Below are 19,701 nucleotides of genomic sequence, written 5' to 3'. Positions count from 1 at the left end.
TTTTATAAGGAGTCCCTATGGTGTGATGTGTTGCCCATGGATGTAGGTCACATTATCCTAAGCAGACCTTGACTATTTGATAATGACGTCACGATCTACGGATGTTCTAATGCGTGTACCTTCATGCATAATGGCAAGAAGATCAAAATTAATCCTATGCCACCACAAAACACTGTATAAAAGAAAGGTGAGAAGGCTAGTGAGCCTAAAGAAGTGAGGAAATACACACCCAATTCTCTCTATATCATTACAGCTAAAGAGTTTGAAAGAGAGACTGAGGAGGATTCGACAGTGTATGCCTTAGTGGCTAGAGAGGCTACACCAAAAGTACCAGTAGAGTTACCCTCACGAGGTAGCCCTGGTCTTTGAGGAGTACAGAGAAGTATTCCCTTGAGAAAAAAAGACTACAAGGGGTGCCTATTTATAATAAAACCCTATACCCCAAAACTCTCTCCATGTGCGCAATCTATTACTGAGATGAAGTAATAAAAAATAACAACTAATCAAAGCAATCTAAACCGTCCATGATATTCCTAATAACAATAATAAGCAAAACCCAAAGTTTTAGATTAATTAGAATAGTGGGCCACGATTATGAGAACCCATGGTGGGATTCATATGACTATTGGGTCCACTCCAACGAACCAAAATGCAATCCTCTAACTAGGAGGCCCTCCTTGGATGTCGTCATCGATCCAGATCGATGGTGGGGCCCTCCTTGCGTACGTGCGTAGGGGGCGTGCGTGTGCACGTGATGTCCCAATCAAGTTTCCTCGGCTGTGAAGATTTCGCCACCGGCGAAACAAAACTCCTTAACCGCTCCAAGATGTCAGGATCAAGTCTCTAAAGCTCCTCCTCAGTGAGCCATGTACTGTCTAAAGTTGGGCGTGACTGCTACTTAACCAGGTACTTTTGAAACCCGCCATCTGACGTGGATATTATCTGATGATCCAGAATATCCTCTATCTTCTCTCTGGGTGTTGGAAGGGTAGGTATAAGAGGTAGAGGCTGGGAAAATGGGTCGGGAAGGGTAGGTATGAGGTAGAGGTCGGGACGATGGGTCGGAAAGGGTAGGTATGGGAGGTAGAGGCTAGGAAGATGTTCTGGAAAGGGCCTGGATTAAGGGAAAGTCTGGGGAATCATGATGGTTAGGTGAAAGGCTGGACAATGCATCAATGACCTGCTGAAATGCAACTAGATCCTCCACATTGACTGTGGAACTAATTCCCATGGAGGGTGGAAGATCTACCACATACGCATTGAGACCATTTTGTTTTATAATTTTGAATGGTCCAGTGCTGCGCGTGTGTAATTTACGAACGGCTCCCTGAGGGTACGATCTGGCTTGATGCGGACCATCACAGAATCCCTTACATTGAATTCCTTGAAACGTTTATATTGGTCTGCAGAAAGTGTGTAATGTTCATTACTAGTCATGATCTTCTGCCTGATATCTTGATGTCATGAATGAATGTAATGCGCAAAAGACTCTGCAGACTTTGACGGCCTATGGGACAGTGACATAGGGACAAGATCAATAGGTTTCCTAGGTTTATAACTAGTAACAACTTCAAAAGGACTTGGACCTGTGGACCTATCGACAGAACTATTAAACGCAAACTCGCTTATAAGTACTACGATGTCCCCGTCCTGGTGTGCTGTATATCCCTCATGGGGGGAAACTCATCCGGTAGATCATCAGGAAAGATATCACGAAACTCATCCACTACCGGAATGGCCTCAGTGGATAACTTTACACTAGCCTCTGGTGCACTCTCTCTAGCCATAAGGCCGTACATGTTGTACCACTTAAAAAGGTGGTCCATGTCTGCTAACCAATCTTGAAAAGCTTTAGGGTCCAAGTGGCCATCATACGTGGGGGCATCTACTCTAACTTCTTTGAGAAGTTGCGCATCAGGGTCATAGTGATCTTGATGTCCCTCATGGGGTGGGTGCACGGGTGCGCGCCCATAACCGATTCCTTGGCCACCTCCATTCCTAGGTCTATTCTCCTGACCACTTGCCTGAGATTGGGCATCTTCCCCAATGGTGGGGTTTGCCCTGGCGGAGGTCTCTAGTTGGGTAATGCGCACATCAAGCTCTTCAAAGCGTTGGTCCATACGTTGTTCCAAGCGCCTACCCAAAACTCAAACTGTTGGGTTAGCTTGTTCATTGACTCTTGCAATTGCTCCATATTTAGTGTAGGGTGCAAGCCAAAACCACGACCCGTACATGTGGGCATACAACTACTAACTCAACTTAAGGACCTTCTAATACCACTATATGCGCCTAGATGAGACTAAATGCTCCTATAGGATTCTATATGGGGGAAACGATACAATACCGTTTCCAGCAACCTATCTGCCCAAAGAATCTGTCAACAGAAAATCCAGCAAAGAGATATGGGGATTTTCTGATAGCAGAAAATTCAGCAGCTTATATCAGGAATTATGGACCTCTAAACAACTCTATATGCTGATACTTGATGCATAATGGACACAAATAAACTAAACCCTAAACATGCAATGTATTCCCCTACAAGAATCCTAAGCTCTGATACCAAATTTGATGCAGGACATGAAATTCAAGTATGATGTACAAGATTTTCAGGCTTTAGATCACACTAGTTCAGAAACAATTACACAAAATTCTATATCCCACACAAAAGTTTAAACACTCAATCAAGGGGAATCTTATGCGGATCTAGGCCTACACATGTTAAGGCTGGATCAATCGAAATTATAGACTAAACAAGAATCAAATGAAGGTAAATTCATCCACACATGCACAGAAATAATTCCCCAATCCAAGGGATTAAGAAATTTCAATTTGGAGAACCCTAAGGTTGAAGAAAGGGCATAAAATTGGGGATTTGAGTAATTTAGGGTTTAGGGATTTTGGATGAAAGAGGAGTGAAAGAGAGGAAAGAAACGAACTAGAGAAGTGCCGCATGTGTGGAGAGCAGCAATGGCCTAGACGCACGTGCGTGTGATCCCGGCTGCATGTGTGTGGGGCCCACTATTCAGAAAAAGGCCACCTTAGCCCTGGTTGGCCAGGGATGGACTTCAAAACCCCCAAATCTCAACTCGATCCGATGCACAGTTTGTGCATGGTGCTTTGCCGAAGTTTCAGCCCTCCTGCAGGGCCAGATTCTGGAAATCTGCTGTAGAGAGAAACGCCTGCAAATATTGATGGATTTGCAGATGGAATGCTTGTACGAGGAGAAATATGGATGGAAGAAGGTGGGGGCGAATTGGGATAGCTATGGCTTCGCACCACGGTAGTCAGCCCTTCGAGGAAGGGAGGGTTTCGCACCCAATTGAATCTCCAGAACTCAAAAATTTAGAGGAGTAGAAAAACACAACAATTTTATTAATTTTCGTTGAGAAAAAAAGACTACAAGGGGTGCCTATTTATAATAAAACTCTATACCTCAAAACTCGCGCCATGGGCGCAACCTATTACTTGGAGATGAAGTAATAAAAAATAACAACTAATCAAAGCAATCTAAACCGTCCATGATATTCCTAATAATAATAATAAGCAAAACCCGAAGTATTAGATTAATTAGAATAGTGGGCCACGATCATGAGAACCCATGGTGGGATTCACATGACTATCGCGTCCACTCCAACGAACCAAAACACAGTCCTCTATCTAGGAGGCCCTCCTTAGACGTCATTATCGATCCAGATCGATGGTGGGGCCTTTCTCCTTGCGTACATGCGTAGGGGGGCGTGCGTGTACGCGTGATGTCCCCATCACGAAGGATGGGCTGTATGAGTGATTGGTCATGCCTTTTGGCTCGACTAACACACCCAACACTTTCATGTGGGTGATGACCAAGGTCTCGAGACCGTTCATGGGGAAATTCTTAGTGGTGTACTTCAACGATATCCTGATATACAACACCACTAGAAAATCACACCTTGAACATTTGAAGTTGGTCTGTAGCGTCCTTAGGGCAGAGAAATTATACACTAACCTTAAAAAGTGTTTATTCATGTCCAGTTAGGTTGTGTTCTTAGGGTTTATATTGTCAGTAGACGGGATGCGTGTAGACCTAGAGAAAGTCAAGGCCATAGTTGATTAGCCTGAACCGAGGAACATCCATAAAGTGCAAAGCTTCCATGGCTTAGCCGCATTCTATCGTCGGTTCATTAGAAGTTTTAACATGATTATGGCTCCCATTCAAGAGTGCATGAAGAAGGGAGAATTTGTGCGGTCGAAAGCTGCAATTAAGTGTTTCAAAGAAATTAAGGGCAAGATGGTCGAAGCTCCCGTTGTGCGCCTTCCCGACTTTTCTAAAGTCTTTGAAGTTGTGTGTGATGCATCTGGCATTGGTATAGGTGGAGTCTTGAGTCAAGAGGGTCATCCTGTTGCCTATTTCAGTGAGAAACGGGATGAGGCAAAACAAAAATACTCTACCTATACGGTAGTGCAGTCTTTGAGACATTGGCGCCACTATCTCCTACCACAGGAATTTGTCTTATTATCTGATCATGAGGCCTTACGTTATCTTCACTCCCAGAAGAAACTTAAATCAAGGCATGCTAAGTGGGTTGCGTTCTTTCAAGAGTATTCGTTTGTCTTGAAACACAAGGCCGGAGTAGAGAATAAACTAGCCGATGCCCTTAGCCATAAAGTGGCGTTGCTCAATTCTTTGAGTGAAGGAGTTGTCGGCTTTGAGCAACTGAGAGACGAGTACCCCACATGTCCAGATTTTGGGGGTACCTATACGTCACTCTTGAGTGATCAGCAAAGTGCGGGGGATTTCGTGTTGAGAGAGGATTACTTTTTAAAGGAAATCGTTTATGTATTCCTCATACGTCCCTCCGTGAATTCCTCAACTGGGAGCTTCGTTTGGGAAGGATAGCTGGCTAGTTTGGCTGCAATAAGATTATTGCCCTCGTAGAGGATCGTTTCTATTGGCCAAGTCTCAAGCGAGATGTCACTAAAATTTTAGGGCAGTGTAGAACGTGTCAAATGGCGAAGCAGCAAAAGAAAAATTCTAAATTATATAAGCCATTACCTGTGCTACATGCTCCGTGACAAGACATTAACATGGATTTCGTGCTTGGGCTTCCCAAGATGATTAAAAAGCCCGATTCCATTTTTGTTGTTGTAGACGGCTTCTCTAAGATGGTGCATTTCATCCCATATTCTAAAACTTTGGATGCGTCTAATATTGCTAAGGTCTTTTTCAATAGTGTGGTCCATCTCCATGGTTTACCTAAGACCATAGTGTCTGACCGTGATGTCAGATTTACCAGCTATTTTTGGAAGACATTATGGCACATGATGGGAACATGTTTGTAGTTTTCTACTGTATACCACCCCCCAAACTGATGGCCAAACTGAGGTGGCTAATCGCGGTTTTGGAAACCTCTTACAATGCTTAGTGGGTGAACATGTGAAAACTTGGGATTTGATTCTACCTATAGCCGAGTTTGCCTACAACAGTTCAGTCAATAGATTTACAGGGTTGAGTCCATTTGAAATTGTTAGTGGGTATAAACCTCAGCTGTGCATAGATTTGTTACCCATTTCAGTTACCCAAAGATCTTCTGAGTCAGCCAATGCATTTGCACGACAAATTCATGACTCGCACGCACATGTTAGATAGCGAATAAATGCGAGCAATGATAATTATAAATGTTCAGCTGACCAAGATCGTAGGTGGACAAAATTTAATGAAGGGGATTATGTAATGGTTAGGATTGGACCAGAGTGGTTTCTTCCGGGTTCCACTAAGAAATTACAAGCTCGCAATATTGGACCATTCAAAGTATTGCGTAAGATAAGGGTCTAATGCGTACAGGGTAGACCTTCCACCTGAAATGAGAATAAATCCGACGATCAATGTGTAAGATCTAGTCCTCTGTCATAGCCCTTCCATTGTTTCTTCTTCCCAACCTTGGCCACTTTCCGACTTTACTTCTCAACCCACTCCACTCGTTCCACCATCAATTAATCGTAAGGAAGAGATTGATGGGACAATGGATGAGGAGATTGTTTCCACACGAGATGAGGGCTTCCAAAGGTACCTTGTCAAATGGAAGAACAAGCCACCATCCAATTCCATGTGGCTTATAGAAGCGGAACTGCAATGGATTGATCCGGACCTTCTCGAGACGCACAAAAGTTTTAACTCGTCGGAGCCGAATTCTTCTTACTCGAGGGGAGTTGATGAGGACATCAGACCCTTCAAAGTTTATCAAAGACGAAGGCGGCCGACGAATGCATCTTTATGGCTCAAAGATGGTTCATGACCCAACCAATGAGGATTTTGAAGACCTTACACGTGTCCTTGGATTAATTGAAGGCCCCACATTTTGCGCATTTTTTTTTCCTTTTGTTATAGGGGTAGTTTAGTCATTTTCTTTTAAATCAGAATTTTATAAATATGGTGTTTTCTACCCTAAACCTAATAAATTTTTTTTTTTTTTTTTTTTTTAATGAAAGCTTGGTGCCTCCTTCCGCTTCTCTCTATGGTAAGTTCTTCTCTTCCCCTAATCTCCTCTTCTTCCAAATTCTATTTCTAGCCCTCCAACCTTCTTCTTCTCTTTCTATGCCTATTATTCTTTGATTGCTATTGACTTTGAAAATCTGATAATTGATCCCAACTCTCTCTCAGATTTTCCAGCCATCCCTATTTCAGAAATCCTTTGATTTCCTGGACTAGAGAAGCTACATTGATTGTTGGATTGAAATTATGAAAGATCGAGAGGTCCCATCCCTCGCTGGATCCAATCTACGCATGTTTCCTTTGTTATTATCTTTACTACGATGTGGAATGTTGAATATTTCAATTGATTTTCTTAATTGATTCCGTTGGATAGTTTCTGTGCTCACACATGCATTCTAGTTTAGATTGTCCTGCATCACTTATGCTTTAGAGAAGTGAATGCTATGCTACATGCTATTCGTTATTTAAAACGTCACCTACAAGCAAGAGCTTCTTCATCTACTCACTTCCCTTGGAAAGATGGCCATCTTTCACGTTACAAGATCCTCACCACTCATCTATACCTGCCCACAGTAGTTGAACTCGGATGCGTGTTGGTTTCCAAGAAGCTGCTTCCCATGCTTCCAACTGATGTTAGGCTGCCTTCCTTTGGATATTCCTAGTACCTTCTCGCCCACACAAGATAGTAAGATTGTTAGTACAATAATTAACATTGTTTAATAATTTTTCTTATTGTTGAATTTATGTTTTACAAAATATTTAATTAATAAAATTAATGCAGAAATAATGTATCAATTTAGCGGATTAATGCACTAATGTATACTATTGAGATCTATATTTTAGTGTATTTTCCAGAAAACTAAATTTTAAATTATTTTTTTATTCAAAATTTTAAGAAAAGTTATTACTTACGGGAAACCCAATCATGGCCAATTTGTAGATCTGCCTACACTCATAAACATATATATATAGGCAAGCCAATTTTAATTGATACTTCCCCCCCTCCCCCCTTTCCAAACCTGATTTTTAATCATTTTAATAAATTTTAATTAAATATTATTTGCCTACTATGCAAGAATTCCTTCATAATTTTTGGTTCTATGGAGCTCCTCCTAAGGTGGCTACTTTTGTTTGGTTGGTTGGGAGAGAGAATCTTAACTATTGACAACCTCCAAAAAAGGGCCATGATCCTACCCAATATTTGCCCTTTGTGTATGAGCGATGTAGAATCGATAGATCTCCTTTTCATTCATTGTTCCTTTGTGAGGGAAGTATGGTCTGCTTTAGCATACTTTGGTGTGGAATGGGTCATTCGAAGAGTTATTATTGTAAATATTTTGGATTGAATGTCCTCATTGTGAGGTTCCTCTGTTTATATAGAAACTCTAGGCTAATTACAAGGCTGAATTGCAGCCATTAACATCAATCTAGGCTAACAAACAAGGAAACAATAACTGTACAAGATATAAACAATCATGCCATAAATAGATGACCTAATTATGGCTAAATATATGCTGTCCCGATTGACACAATCATGCCATAATTAGATGACCTAATTATGGCTAAATAAATGCCGTCTCGGCTAAATATTGCTGTCCCGATTGACATTCCCCCCTCAAATTGATGCTGGTAGATCAAGAAGCATCAATTTGCCCACAAGGAATTGATGGCGCTGTCGTGTCATGGCCTTGGTAAACACGTCAGCTATTTGAAGGTCAGTGGAAACATGAGGAAGAGAAATGATACGAGTGTTTAAGGCTTCCCGAATAGGAGATCACCCTCCTCACGACGATACTTCGTGTTTACTTCTAGAGGAGTATCCACAGAAGAAGTATCCTGAAGACTAGCTAAAGCAATCAAATCCTGTGTGTACTTATGTTGATTCAGAATGATACCAGAATGATCCGTGTGAACTTCCAACCCCAAGAAGTATGTAAGAGGACCAAGATCCTTCATATGAAACGAGGCCTGAAGATGCTGCTGTAGACGGGTGATCAAGTCTGAATCTGTCCCGGTGATAACAATATCATCAACATAAACAAGAAGAAGAACAATACCAGCAGAGGTCTTACGAAGAAACAAAGAGGAGTCATATTGACTCTGAAGGAAAATTGAAGTAAGGTAGACTTGAACTTATCAAACCATGCCCGAGGAGCCCGTTTCAACCCATACAGAGATTGCTTCAATTTACATACATCAGAAGAAGAGAAGGAGGTCAAGCCAGGCGGCAGGGCCATGTAAATTTCCTCTTTGAGATCACCATGAAGAAATGTGTTTTTAACGTCCATTTGATGAAGTGGCCAGCCTTGAGACGCTGCAATAAAAATAACCATCCGCACTGTAGTCATCTTGGCGACTGGAGCAAAGGTCTCCTCATAGTCCACCCCATATTCCTGTCTGTTACCAAGTGCAACCAACTAGGCCTTGTAGCGATCCAGAGTACCATCAAAACGCAACTTAAACGAGTAAACCCATTTACAACCAATGGCTTTAACATTCGCCGGACAAGGAACAACATCCCATATGTGATTATCCTAAAGAGCCCGAAGCTCTTCAGCCATCGCCTCACGCCAACATTCATGCTTAACAGCCTCGTAATAACATGATGGAATTGAAATAGAGGACAAAGTAGCATGAAAAGATGTATGAGAAAAGCCATATCGATCAGGAGGACAAGAGACTCCAGCAGACCGGTGAGGAACAATGTCAGAACCCGGATCAGCCGCAGAAGGAACAGGCTGAATAGGCTTAGATGTCGGGTTAGGCTCAGGAAGGGGCAAAGTCGGTCGTCGGCGTTCATACACAAATCCAGGTTTGAATCGCTCGGGAATAGGAGTCAAGTCATCAAAATGAGGAAGAAACATTGATCTCAGGCAAGGATGCAATATGAGTAGAAAAGAAAGATTGATTTTCGAAGAAAACAACATGACGAGAAATACGAAATCTGTTAGAGCATGGATCATAGCAAATATAACTTGTGTGAATTACTATAACCCATAAAAGTGCATTTAACAGATTGGGCAGAAAGTTTGTGTCGTTCAAGTGATGGCAAATGAACAAAACAAACACAACCAAAGGTATGCATATCAAGATAGTTGGGATGCTGATGATGAAGACGATAATATGGAGTTTTAAAATGCAAGACACTTGAAGGCAATTTATTAATTAAATAAACTGCCGTGGATAAGGCTTCCACTCAAAATGTAGGAGGAACTGAAGATTCAAGCAATAACGTTCGAACAACCTCCAACAGGTGGCGATTCTTACGTTTAGCAACACGATTCTGTTGAGGTGTATAAGGACAAGAACGCTCAGAAACAATTCCTTTCTGCTTGAGAAAGACATGAGATTCATGAGACATTTATTCACCTCCCGAATCGGACCTTAACACTTTAATGCCTGAAGAGAATTGAGTTTCAATATAAGCCACAAATTGTTGAAACATAGAAAATACCTCAGATTTAGAACGAAGAAAATAAATCCAGGTATACCTACTATAATCATCATTGAACGTGACAAAATATTTATAATTTGCATGAGATATAACAGGAGTAATACCCCACACATCACTATGGATCAAATCAAAACAGCTTTCAGCATGACTACCATGAGCAGGAAAGGAAAGGGACTTGCTCTTACCTAATTTACATGTTGAGCAATCAAAAGAGAGATGAGAGGAAAATTGATCTTTATTACCCAACAAACCAGAGTTTACTAAATGAGATAGAACAATAGAGTTAGGATGACCCAAACGTTTGTGCTATACTTCATCCTTATTGTTTACAGTAGTACAAGCCAAAGAAATGCAAGAAGAAATGGAAAAATGTAGAGGAAACAATCGTCCAACTTTAGGCCCCTTCGCGAGTATCTTCCCCAACACTTGATCCTGCATAATACAACCATCACGAGAAAACCCATCATTACAGTTGTTATCAACCAATTGTCCGACAGAAATGAGACTAGTAAAAAGCTCAGGAGATACAAAAACTTCTTTAACTAATGAATTAATATCCCCAATAGCATGAATAGGTAATTGACTACCATCAGCAATTTGAATGTACGATGAGCCATGATAATTCCAAACGTTGGTAAGAGTGTTGGAGGAACTACTCATATGATTAGACGCAGCAGAATCAACAAGCTAAGGTAAAGATGGTAGTGTATTGTTACCTTGAAGCGCTAAGGCTGAAAAGGCTGAAATAATCATCTGTTGAACTGTTTCAGGAGTAAGAACAAAGGGATCACCACCTGCAGAGGAATTAGCGGAAGCAGAAGTACCCACTGCAGCTTGATAGGCATTAGTTTGGCGATCCTGGGGACGAGTCGGACAGTCTTTGATAATATGTCCTGGCTTCTCGCAATAATTACAAGATTTCTTGACATAGTGAGCAGCAATATGCCCATATTCCTTGCAGCTGAAGCATTGGACCTTCCGCATATCCCTACCCTTGTCTTTCCCGTGAGCTGCATAAGCGACGTCATTAGAGGTCATGCGGTTCTGCTGAAAAGTAGCCTGTGTTGCAAGACGCTGCTCTTCACGAAGTAATTCCCCAAAACACACATCCAAAGAGGGAGGAGGATCACGATTCATCAAATTGGAGCGAGTTGCCTCAAATTCCAGCCGTAACTTCATTAGAAACTGATCTCTCTTGCTCTGTTCATGAACCTCCTGAACAGCAGCGAGAGATGCAGCTGGTATCTTAGCATAAATGATGTCAGAAAATTCACCCCACAAGTTCTGAAACCCAGAAAAATAATCTTGTATGGAGAGATCGCCATGAGTGTAATTGATGATCTCATATTCTAACTAAAAGCGTCTGGCTGTATGATCCTGATTGTAAACCTTCTTTAAATACTCCCACATATCTTGCAGTCTTGTACGGCCTCAAATTTAGGGCAATCAGAGGATCAACAGATCCTAAAATCCATGTCATGACTCTAGCATCTTTCACTTTCCACTGAGCCAATTTACAAAGTTCAGTAGGAGCTGGATCACTTCCATCTATGTGAGCCCATAACTCTTTTCGCAGGACAAATAGGCGAAATTGAAATTCCCAGACCGAATAATTCTTGCCTGTGAAGTGCACACCAAAAGAATCCGAGTTGCTAGTAGACATGGTGCCCGGAACACAATAATAAAGACAGATAATACTAAATCCACCTCACCCCTAGTCCAAAAACAAGCCCATAACCAGCAAGCCCAAAACAAAAGGAGAACAAAAAGAGAGTTTCCAGCAAGAACTGGACACGCCGACAACCACTAATCACCACAAAATGAGAGTTTCCAGCAAGAAAGAAACTTCCTACCCCCAACAGAAACTGCCGAACAACAGTTTATAACCCACCAGAATTGTCTATACCTTCCTTTGAAGGTATCGATAGACAAGGAGACCAACAGATTAGTCCCAACCCAACCCAGAAATCTCAGAACAAGTAATAGAAAGCTTTGATACCATGTAAATATATTGGATTGAATTGTGAGGTTCCTCTGTTTATATGGAAACTCTAGGCTAATTACAAGGCTGAATTGTAGCCATTAATATCAATCTAGGCTAACAAACAAGGAAACAATAACTGTACAAGATATATACAATCATGCCATAAATAGATGACCTAATTATGGCTAAATATATGCTGTCCCGATTGACACAATCATGCCATAATTAGATGACCTAATTATGGCTAAATATATGTTGTACCGGCTAAATATTGCTGTCCCGATTGACAATTAAGGGCGTGGCACAACAGGAATCTCTCTAAGGATTAGTCATCTAGTTGGTGACCGGTCATAATGGAAATCTTATGGAATATATGGTGTGAACATAATAGCTGTTGCTTTCTTAGCAAGTAAGGATCTTGGGAGGAAGTAATTTGGGAATCCAAAGGATGTGTTAGATTGGGTATCTAGGGTAAAAAATGTAAATATTGATAGTGTCGTACTTACATGGATTGTAATGTTCTTGGGTTGTATTCTTTTCCACTTTATCTAGTGGCTTATTAATTAAAAAAAAAAAAAAAATTGTTGTCCTCCAAATTTTATTTTATTTTATTTTTATTTTTTCAAAATTGAAAAAAAGTGTGGCCAATCTGTAGATTGGCCTACAAGTAGTGTCATATAATTTTTCACCACTCTACTTGTATTTTACATGGGTGAAAACTGTAGATTTTCAATTTCCCCTATTTCATCCATTTTCCACCCTTAATTCAAAAGTAACTGTGTCAAGTCCATGTCAGTGCATGCAAAATATCCATAGATATGGATTTCTAACTTGTTTCTAGCCAATCCGTGGAAAGGAGATGAATATAAACAAGAATAGTGGAAGATTTCTCACCAAATGGGTTCATGCCCTTTTCCGCTCTTGGATTGCAATATCTCCACATACAGGATTTCTCACAAAACAACTTTCGTAGAGTTGCCTAAATGCTCCCACGAACAAATTCCCCCACGAAATTTGAGGATTTTTTTTCTCGTGTTTTTTAAATTTTTCCTTGAAGGGTGATGTGTTTATTCTTGCGTTGACGATATGCATCGTTGACATGAGGGACTTTTATAACTACCTTGTGTATTATTACGATATTGCAAAAATTATATAATATCGTCAATTTTTGTGTAATACGAATGAATTCCGTATCTTTCCAACCAAAAAATAAAAAATAAAAAAATAATAAAATAAAATAAAAGGAGAAAGAAAAAGAAAAAAAGAAGAAAATCTTTTATCCAGTATCAGTCGAGTGTGATATTGATTGTTTCTGCAGATTTATTGTTCAATACTATCTTTCCATGGAACAATGCTTCCACCCAATTTTCCTTCCGCCTTAAGAATGGAAATGTACTTCCCTCCTACATCCAAGGCATTTTACAATTTAAAAAAATCTATAAATAATTGAACATTGTTTCACATAGGCCTTCTTTGAACTGCACTACGTTTTTAGCATACAAGAAATGTAGTAATGCGCTGGAGTTGAACTAGGAATGGTGGTTTTGCAATTTTGGGTGGGATGTCCACCACTACAGGGGTTGATGATTGGACATGTAATTGTAAATGGTTATTCTTCATATTTTTTAATTGGATGTTTATATTTTGCTGCACCTTTCTTGGAATTCTACTTCTACATATTTCTCTCATTGATTTCATCTTCTTGTTCCTAAATATTCCATATTCAAATGCTCAATTATTCATTGATTTAGTATTGCGTGGAGATTGAAAGATCACTTGGGATGATATTGGAGGTGTGGTGATGGGAGGGTGAAGAAGGCATTGGTTGGTTTGTCCATCTGATGTTGTTGCGCATGTAGGATGTATGATAGGTTTGTGTTGCTCGCTAGTTTGAGGAACTAGTGTTTGAGGGGAGTGCAGGTAGTCAGTTTGTAATTTTAACTTGTCTGTAAGGAAGAGGTTTAAGATCTCTTGGGGTTATATCCAGGTGTCCAACATGGCAAAGAGCTCAATGACTGGGATTACTGGTACGTGTTGTAATGCCATTTGGATTGTTTAATTAACGAGAAGTGAACATCCACAAACAAAGGATGGACAGCATATGCACATTATTTGTCAGTGAGAATCTTTTTTTTTTTTTTTTCTTTCTTTCTTTCTAATATACTATTTTATAAGATTAAATTTTTTAATAAAATCAGAAAATAGATTATGCATATAGGATTGCCACTGCAAAGGGCTGAACGACCCACACCTTGAACCAAAACCAGTGGAATTAGCTTTTCTATCTGCATGAGAAACATAATATTTAAGCCAGAGGCAAGATATTTATTTCATTGAACAGAAAACTTAGATCCCACATTTCAGATCTGCTTGATTTGCTTGGTTTCTTGATCTCAATAGCTGAATCCCCTTCCATGATATAACCGAACCCATAAACTTGCATTGAATATGAGGACTAACACCAATGCCCAGGATGGAACCATCTAGCAATCATAATTAATTTACTCAGACCATTCATCTCTAAAGGCAGTCCCCACAGAGGTTCAGGGCAGGTGCTCCTAATTTTGTCATATAACTTTGACACCGGGGCAAAAATGGAAGTGTTAAAGTTGGGGGTTTAAGTAAGAATATGTTTCATAGGTATTGGTAAGACATGGAAGAAGTGAGGTTTCCCTGTTTCTCTATTTGACTGAGTTGGTCTTCAAACAATGTTATTATTCGAGTGTCAAAATATTTGTTCTGTCCTGCAATACAAATACAACACGTTTCCCTATAATTTGTTATAGTGTATCTTCAGACATTTGTGATAACCTCGGTTCCTGAAGATTAAGTAGCATAAGCAAAGTGTTTCAGGCATTTGTGATGGCTCTCGCTTCCCATTAGAACTGGATATATTTTTTTTTTCCTTCTCTTTGTAATTGCTCAGCATTGTTTGGTGGTTTCGATGATTTGTTTGAGTGCTTGCCATTTATTGACAGTAGTGTTGTTTTAGTTTGATGTCTTCTCTAATATGCTAACATTTTACCTTTTTCTAGGTGTGCGCGCGCGCGCATGCGTGTGTGGGTGTGCGTGTGTGCATATATATATATATATATATATATATATATATATATATATTGTAATTTCACTAACCTTTTTAGGTGTTAGAATTGTTATTATCAATTATCTTATGGTGTTATACAGCCCGTATCTTCATTATTCTTAATTAATTATTTATTTATTAGTTGTGTTGCTTGCTAGTTATTGAAATCAACCTAATTTTCTAATGCAGAAGGAGAATGATCATGGGAAGTTCAGAAAATTAGATGAAATAATGTTTATTGATGGTTATCCAGGATACCAGGATCTGTTACCTATTGCAGAGGATTGTATGCGAGTAGTATGTGAAGTGAAAGGTGACAATCCCTTGTTTTTTTGTCAAAATGGAGTTTGTATTAACTGTTTTAATATTTTGATGGTATAGGTTTCTGAAAAAACAATAATACTAGTTCTGTTTGGATCCTTCTCACAAGTTTTGTACATGAGACATTTCTAAGAGGTGGATGTGGATAATTTATTTGCCTAGTAAATAATCAATTGGTGAAAGAAATCATATGCCGAACCTCTTGAAGTTTGATTAAGTGAACCAACTTCCTAGTTGATAAATAGTCAAAACTTTGTATCTGTTGTTTAGGGATGGTCTGGTTGGTATTTTACGTTTAGTATTCATGTTTCTTCTTTCTGTTCTATGAGCAAAAGTCCTAGTTTATGCGTTACTTAAGTCTTGCTTCCTCCTCATTTTAGTGGAAATTGCAGTTTGGAAGGTATAACTGAATCCTTGGTGTTGATATTGATTTTGATTGGTATTGATATTGCACAGACATTCAGATCCACAAACATTCATAGACATTGTTACATCCACACAAGAGAGAAGATCGCATATACCTAGAAGGCTTTTATTAAATCTTTTATTTTACATTCCAGGCTATGACATAATACAGGCCCTTAATTATATTACAAAGAATAATCGTTGATTCTAAGGCATTAATAGAGAGGGAAATACAATAGAGAAAAGAAGAGAAGAAAGAAAAGAATGCAATGCAATGAATGATTCACAGGACAGCTGTGACCAAATCTGTGACCAATAGATTTGGTCTCCGTGCATTCACACAGTGAGATGGATAGTGCCAGCACACTATTAATGATGCTCTCTCTCTAATATAAGATTTTGTGATGTCATCAATACAAGACGTACTGAGGATGGATATGAAGCTATGCATAGCCTTGCACACACACAGTATATATATATATATATATATATATATATATATAGCCGAATGCTCAGCTGCGCACCAGTTCGCACGAAACTCGTGCGAACTTGTTTGAGAACTCATCATACGTGATGTGACTCCAAAATCTGAACGGTTCACGTGAAGCAGCACCTCATGAAACCCCCGGGCCCAATTTTTACTTTGATCCAAAACTTTGGTGGGCCATTAAAATGAAAACAATTTCCTCTCTTGATTTGCATATCTCTTTGCTATGGCCCACCAGAATTTTAGATCAGGGTGAAAATGTGTCCCTTGAGGTTTCATGGGATTCCACATCACATGGACCGTTCGGATTAGACGCCCATGACACGTGTGCAAAGGTGCGCACGTGCATAGGTACGCAAGTAAGCATGACTCTATACACACACAGAGAGAGTAGAGAATGGTTTGATGATAATAATGTGAAGAAAAGAGGAGAAGATTGAGAGAGGAGGAGGAGAGTTTGGGAAAGATGTTGTGTTAGGCTTGCTTGCTCTAACACACAATATTTTATTATAATAGAGCATATAGTACACTGTAGGAGAAGAGGAAAGTGCGTACATGCACTTACACTAAAAGGGCCACATACACAATACACTAGCATTCTCTACACACACACACATGAGACAGGGAGCATTGAGCCGTGTCTATGATGGATCACACATCATGGGATAGAGATAGGCGAGCAACTCGGGTTGCTACATAGCTGGAGGGTAGCATGGGTGATGTATAGTGTTGATAATGTACCCAAGGCATTACGAATGTTGTGAGATGCTTAGGCACTCATTTAATAGTTCAATTTCCAAATAGGTGAGCTTACATGGGATCACAACTAATGATGAATGATATTCATGGACGATGATCTTAGTTAAAATAATCATAATAGCATAGAGTGCTAGAAGCACTATGGTCTGCTGGGTTGTCATGTAAACTCTTGTAAGATAACCATATAGCACTTTAAAAAGGACAAAAGTGCAGTCTAAGTGGCATTGCTAGTTGCAAACTCGAGATGGTCTGCCCATGAGAATGCTTTGAGCTTGATTTAAAAGGACACATTGACCTCGTGCCCCAAACATAATACCAATATAAATTCAATCACATAGTATGATGGCACAGGTGGTAATATCCACAGCTTAGACATAATGGCGCCATGCCAGACGAGCATGAAACATGCGAGATGCGGCGCCTAGACAGAGAGAAGGTGTGGGTACGACCATGAAAAATCACATAGTGGAAGGCAGAGGGTGCAAACGAGAGTTGGTCTGCCCATAAATACCTTGCTCAAGGGACTCATAAAAGGTTCTGAAGAGAGCAAGGCACGGCTTGGTCCAAGCATGGGACAAGGATGGGCCCTCTCAGAGACTTTCCAGATTGCTAGGTAGATAGGATAGTCGCTCGTGCTGCCCCCCCTCGAGCATTGGTTTGATGGAATACAACCATCCAGACCCAGGGTTCATCCATTAGGCACGGCCAGAACACAAATTACACTACCCACTCCTAGCGAGGTGATCCGTTGGGCGCTGAAAGAAGCTGAATTACACTATTAGAACCATCACGCTACATTTTGTGAGCACGAGAATAGTGGCGCTGAGAGAATTTGTCTAGTCATGATAGCATGACTGGGCTTTTACCTGTGCAATGGTTAGTTTACTTTAGGGATTTTCGAAGGGAACTCTAGAAGAGATCACGAGAATTAGAAAGCAAAAGATCCAAAAATGAGACCCCTAAAGGGGTATTTATAGACATTGGTGGCTCAACCAGAAACTTCTAGGGACACATGGTGGGCTCTGATTAGTCGAAGTAAGCACTTAGGTGACAACTATCTCACACTACCGGACTTGGGTGACAGTTGTCCGTACTACCAGACTGGATGTACATGTGACGCATTGTCATTGGCTGTAATCAACTTGCTTGGCCAGGTGGCGTCCATGTGGCGCCTTGGGCCCACCACTTCGAACCTCCCTGCAACTTTTACCTAGGCAGGGCGCGGCTGCTGTGCGGTGAAGTTGCCCATGTCCTTGCCTTCTCCCGTGACGAACATGCCAGCGCCTTCTGATATCTGATGAATATTGCTTTCCAGTTCCTTCTACTGTGCTGAAGGCTTGAGATACTGCGCAGTCCACTATTCCGAAGGTGTGAAATCAACTTTGAAGATTGCAGCTTCTCACTTTTCATGCCGCAACACTTAAATATGTATCAACTTCTTGAAGAGACCAATACATCATCATTTCTCTTGGTAACATGATCTTTGTGGCAAGAAGGGAACCAATAAAAACAAAATTATACCAACAATAAAGATTTCGATAGTTGTATTAGATCTTTTGATATAAATCAACTTCTTGAAGAGACCAATACATTCTTAGTTTTCATCTCAAACAAAATACATAATTACTTGGTATGAAAAGAAATTACGTAATATATAAAAGTCGTTCTGAATTTCATACTTGCTCAAAAGTGCTTCAGCTAATTTGTCGCGCAAAGAACTATGGGTCCTAAAATCACTATCGTGTATATATTTTCCAAAATTTCTTTCCTGCTATCATTGATGACTTCCCAAATTGGCTCATTTCAATTCTTCACAATTGCAAAAGTTTTAGTGGTTACTTCTATCGCCCAATCCATCACCTCATAAGTATACCCCATTACGGGGATTGTATAAATAACTTAGTGAGAACATTCACAAGTGGTAATTCTACCTTTCATGCATCCATGATTGACTACCAAAAAACTATTATGAATTTTAACATTTTTTAAAAAGGTAGTGGTAGGTGAGCCCATTGTTGTGATGCAAACATAATTTTTACTAGCATTTTTTTGGGTGAAATAGTTAGTACGAAACAAGTACATATTTGTTTACTGAAAAGGCAAATTAGCTCCTTACCAAATGCAAACATATGTATCACATTTTAAACCATTCCATGGCCATAGATAAAATCTGCCAATGCTTTGTCTTTTGTGATTGCACATTCTTCAACTTTTCCGATGCAGGACATGAACTTTAAATATGATATGCAAGATTTTAGGCTTAGATCATACTAATTTAGAACAATCACATAATAATTCCACATCCCACACAAAAAGCTCAAACATTTAAGTAAAGGGGAATCTGCACAGGTCCAGGCCTACACATGTTAGGGCTGAATCAATAAAAATTATGGACCAAACGATACTCAAAGGGAAATAGAAATTAGCCACACATGCATAATAATCAGTCCTTAATCCAAGGGATTCACTAATTTCAACTTAAGGAATCATAGGGTAAAAAAAAAGGACAAATAAATTAAGGATAATGCAATCTAGGGTTAGGGTTTATGAAAAACTGGTATGAGAGGGTAAAATAAGAAGAAAACCTGAACCGGAAGACAGTTCCTGCGCGCGGACATCAACAATGGCCCAGACGCACGTGCGTGTGATCACGGCTGCACGTGTGTGGGGCCCATTATTTAGAAAAAGGCCACCTTGGCCTTACTCCAAAACCCCCAAATCTCAACTCGATCCAATGCAC

At 40.0% G+C, this 19,701-nt stretch overlaps 1 protein-coding gene across 3 annotated transcripts in view; it reads left to right on the top strand.

The window, feature by feature from the left end:
* Window positions 1-19,701, top strand: part of LOC131246088 (uncharacterized) — a 114,599-nt gene that overhangs the window by 71,969 nt on the left and 22,929 nt on the right. For all 3 annotated transcript variants that reach the window (XM_058245955.1, XM_058245954.1, XM_058245956.1), the window contains exon 6: window positions 15,179-15,302. In XM_058245955.1, coding sequence (XP_058101938.1) covers window positions 15,179-15,302 — 124 coding nt within the window. The remainder of the gene's footprint in view (window positions 1-15,178; window positions 15,303-19,701) is intronic.

Source organism: Magnolia sinica, chromosome 5 (genome assembly GCF_029962835.1).
Source record: "Magnolia sinica isolate HGM2019 chromosome 5, MsV1, whole genome shotgun sequence".
NCBI classification, from domain to species: Eukaryota; Viridiplantae; Streptophyta; class Magnoliopsida; order Magnoliales; family Magnoliaceae; genus Magnolia; species Magnolia sinica.
This window is presented reverse-complemented; position numbering and strand designations above follow the sequence as displayed.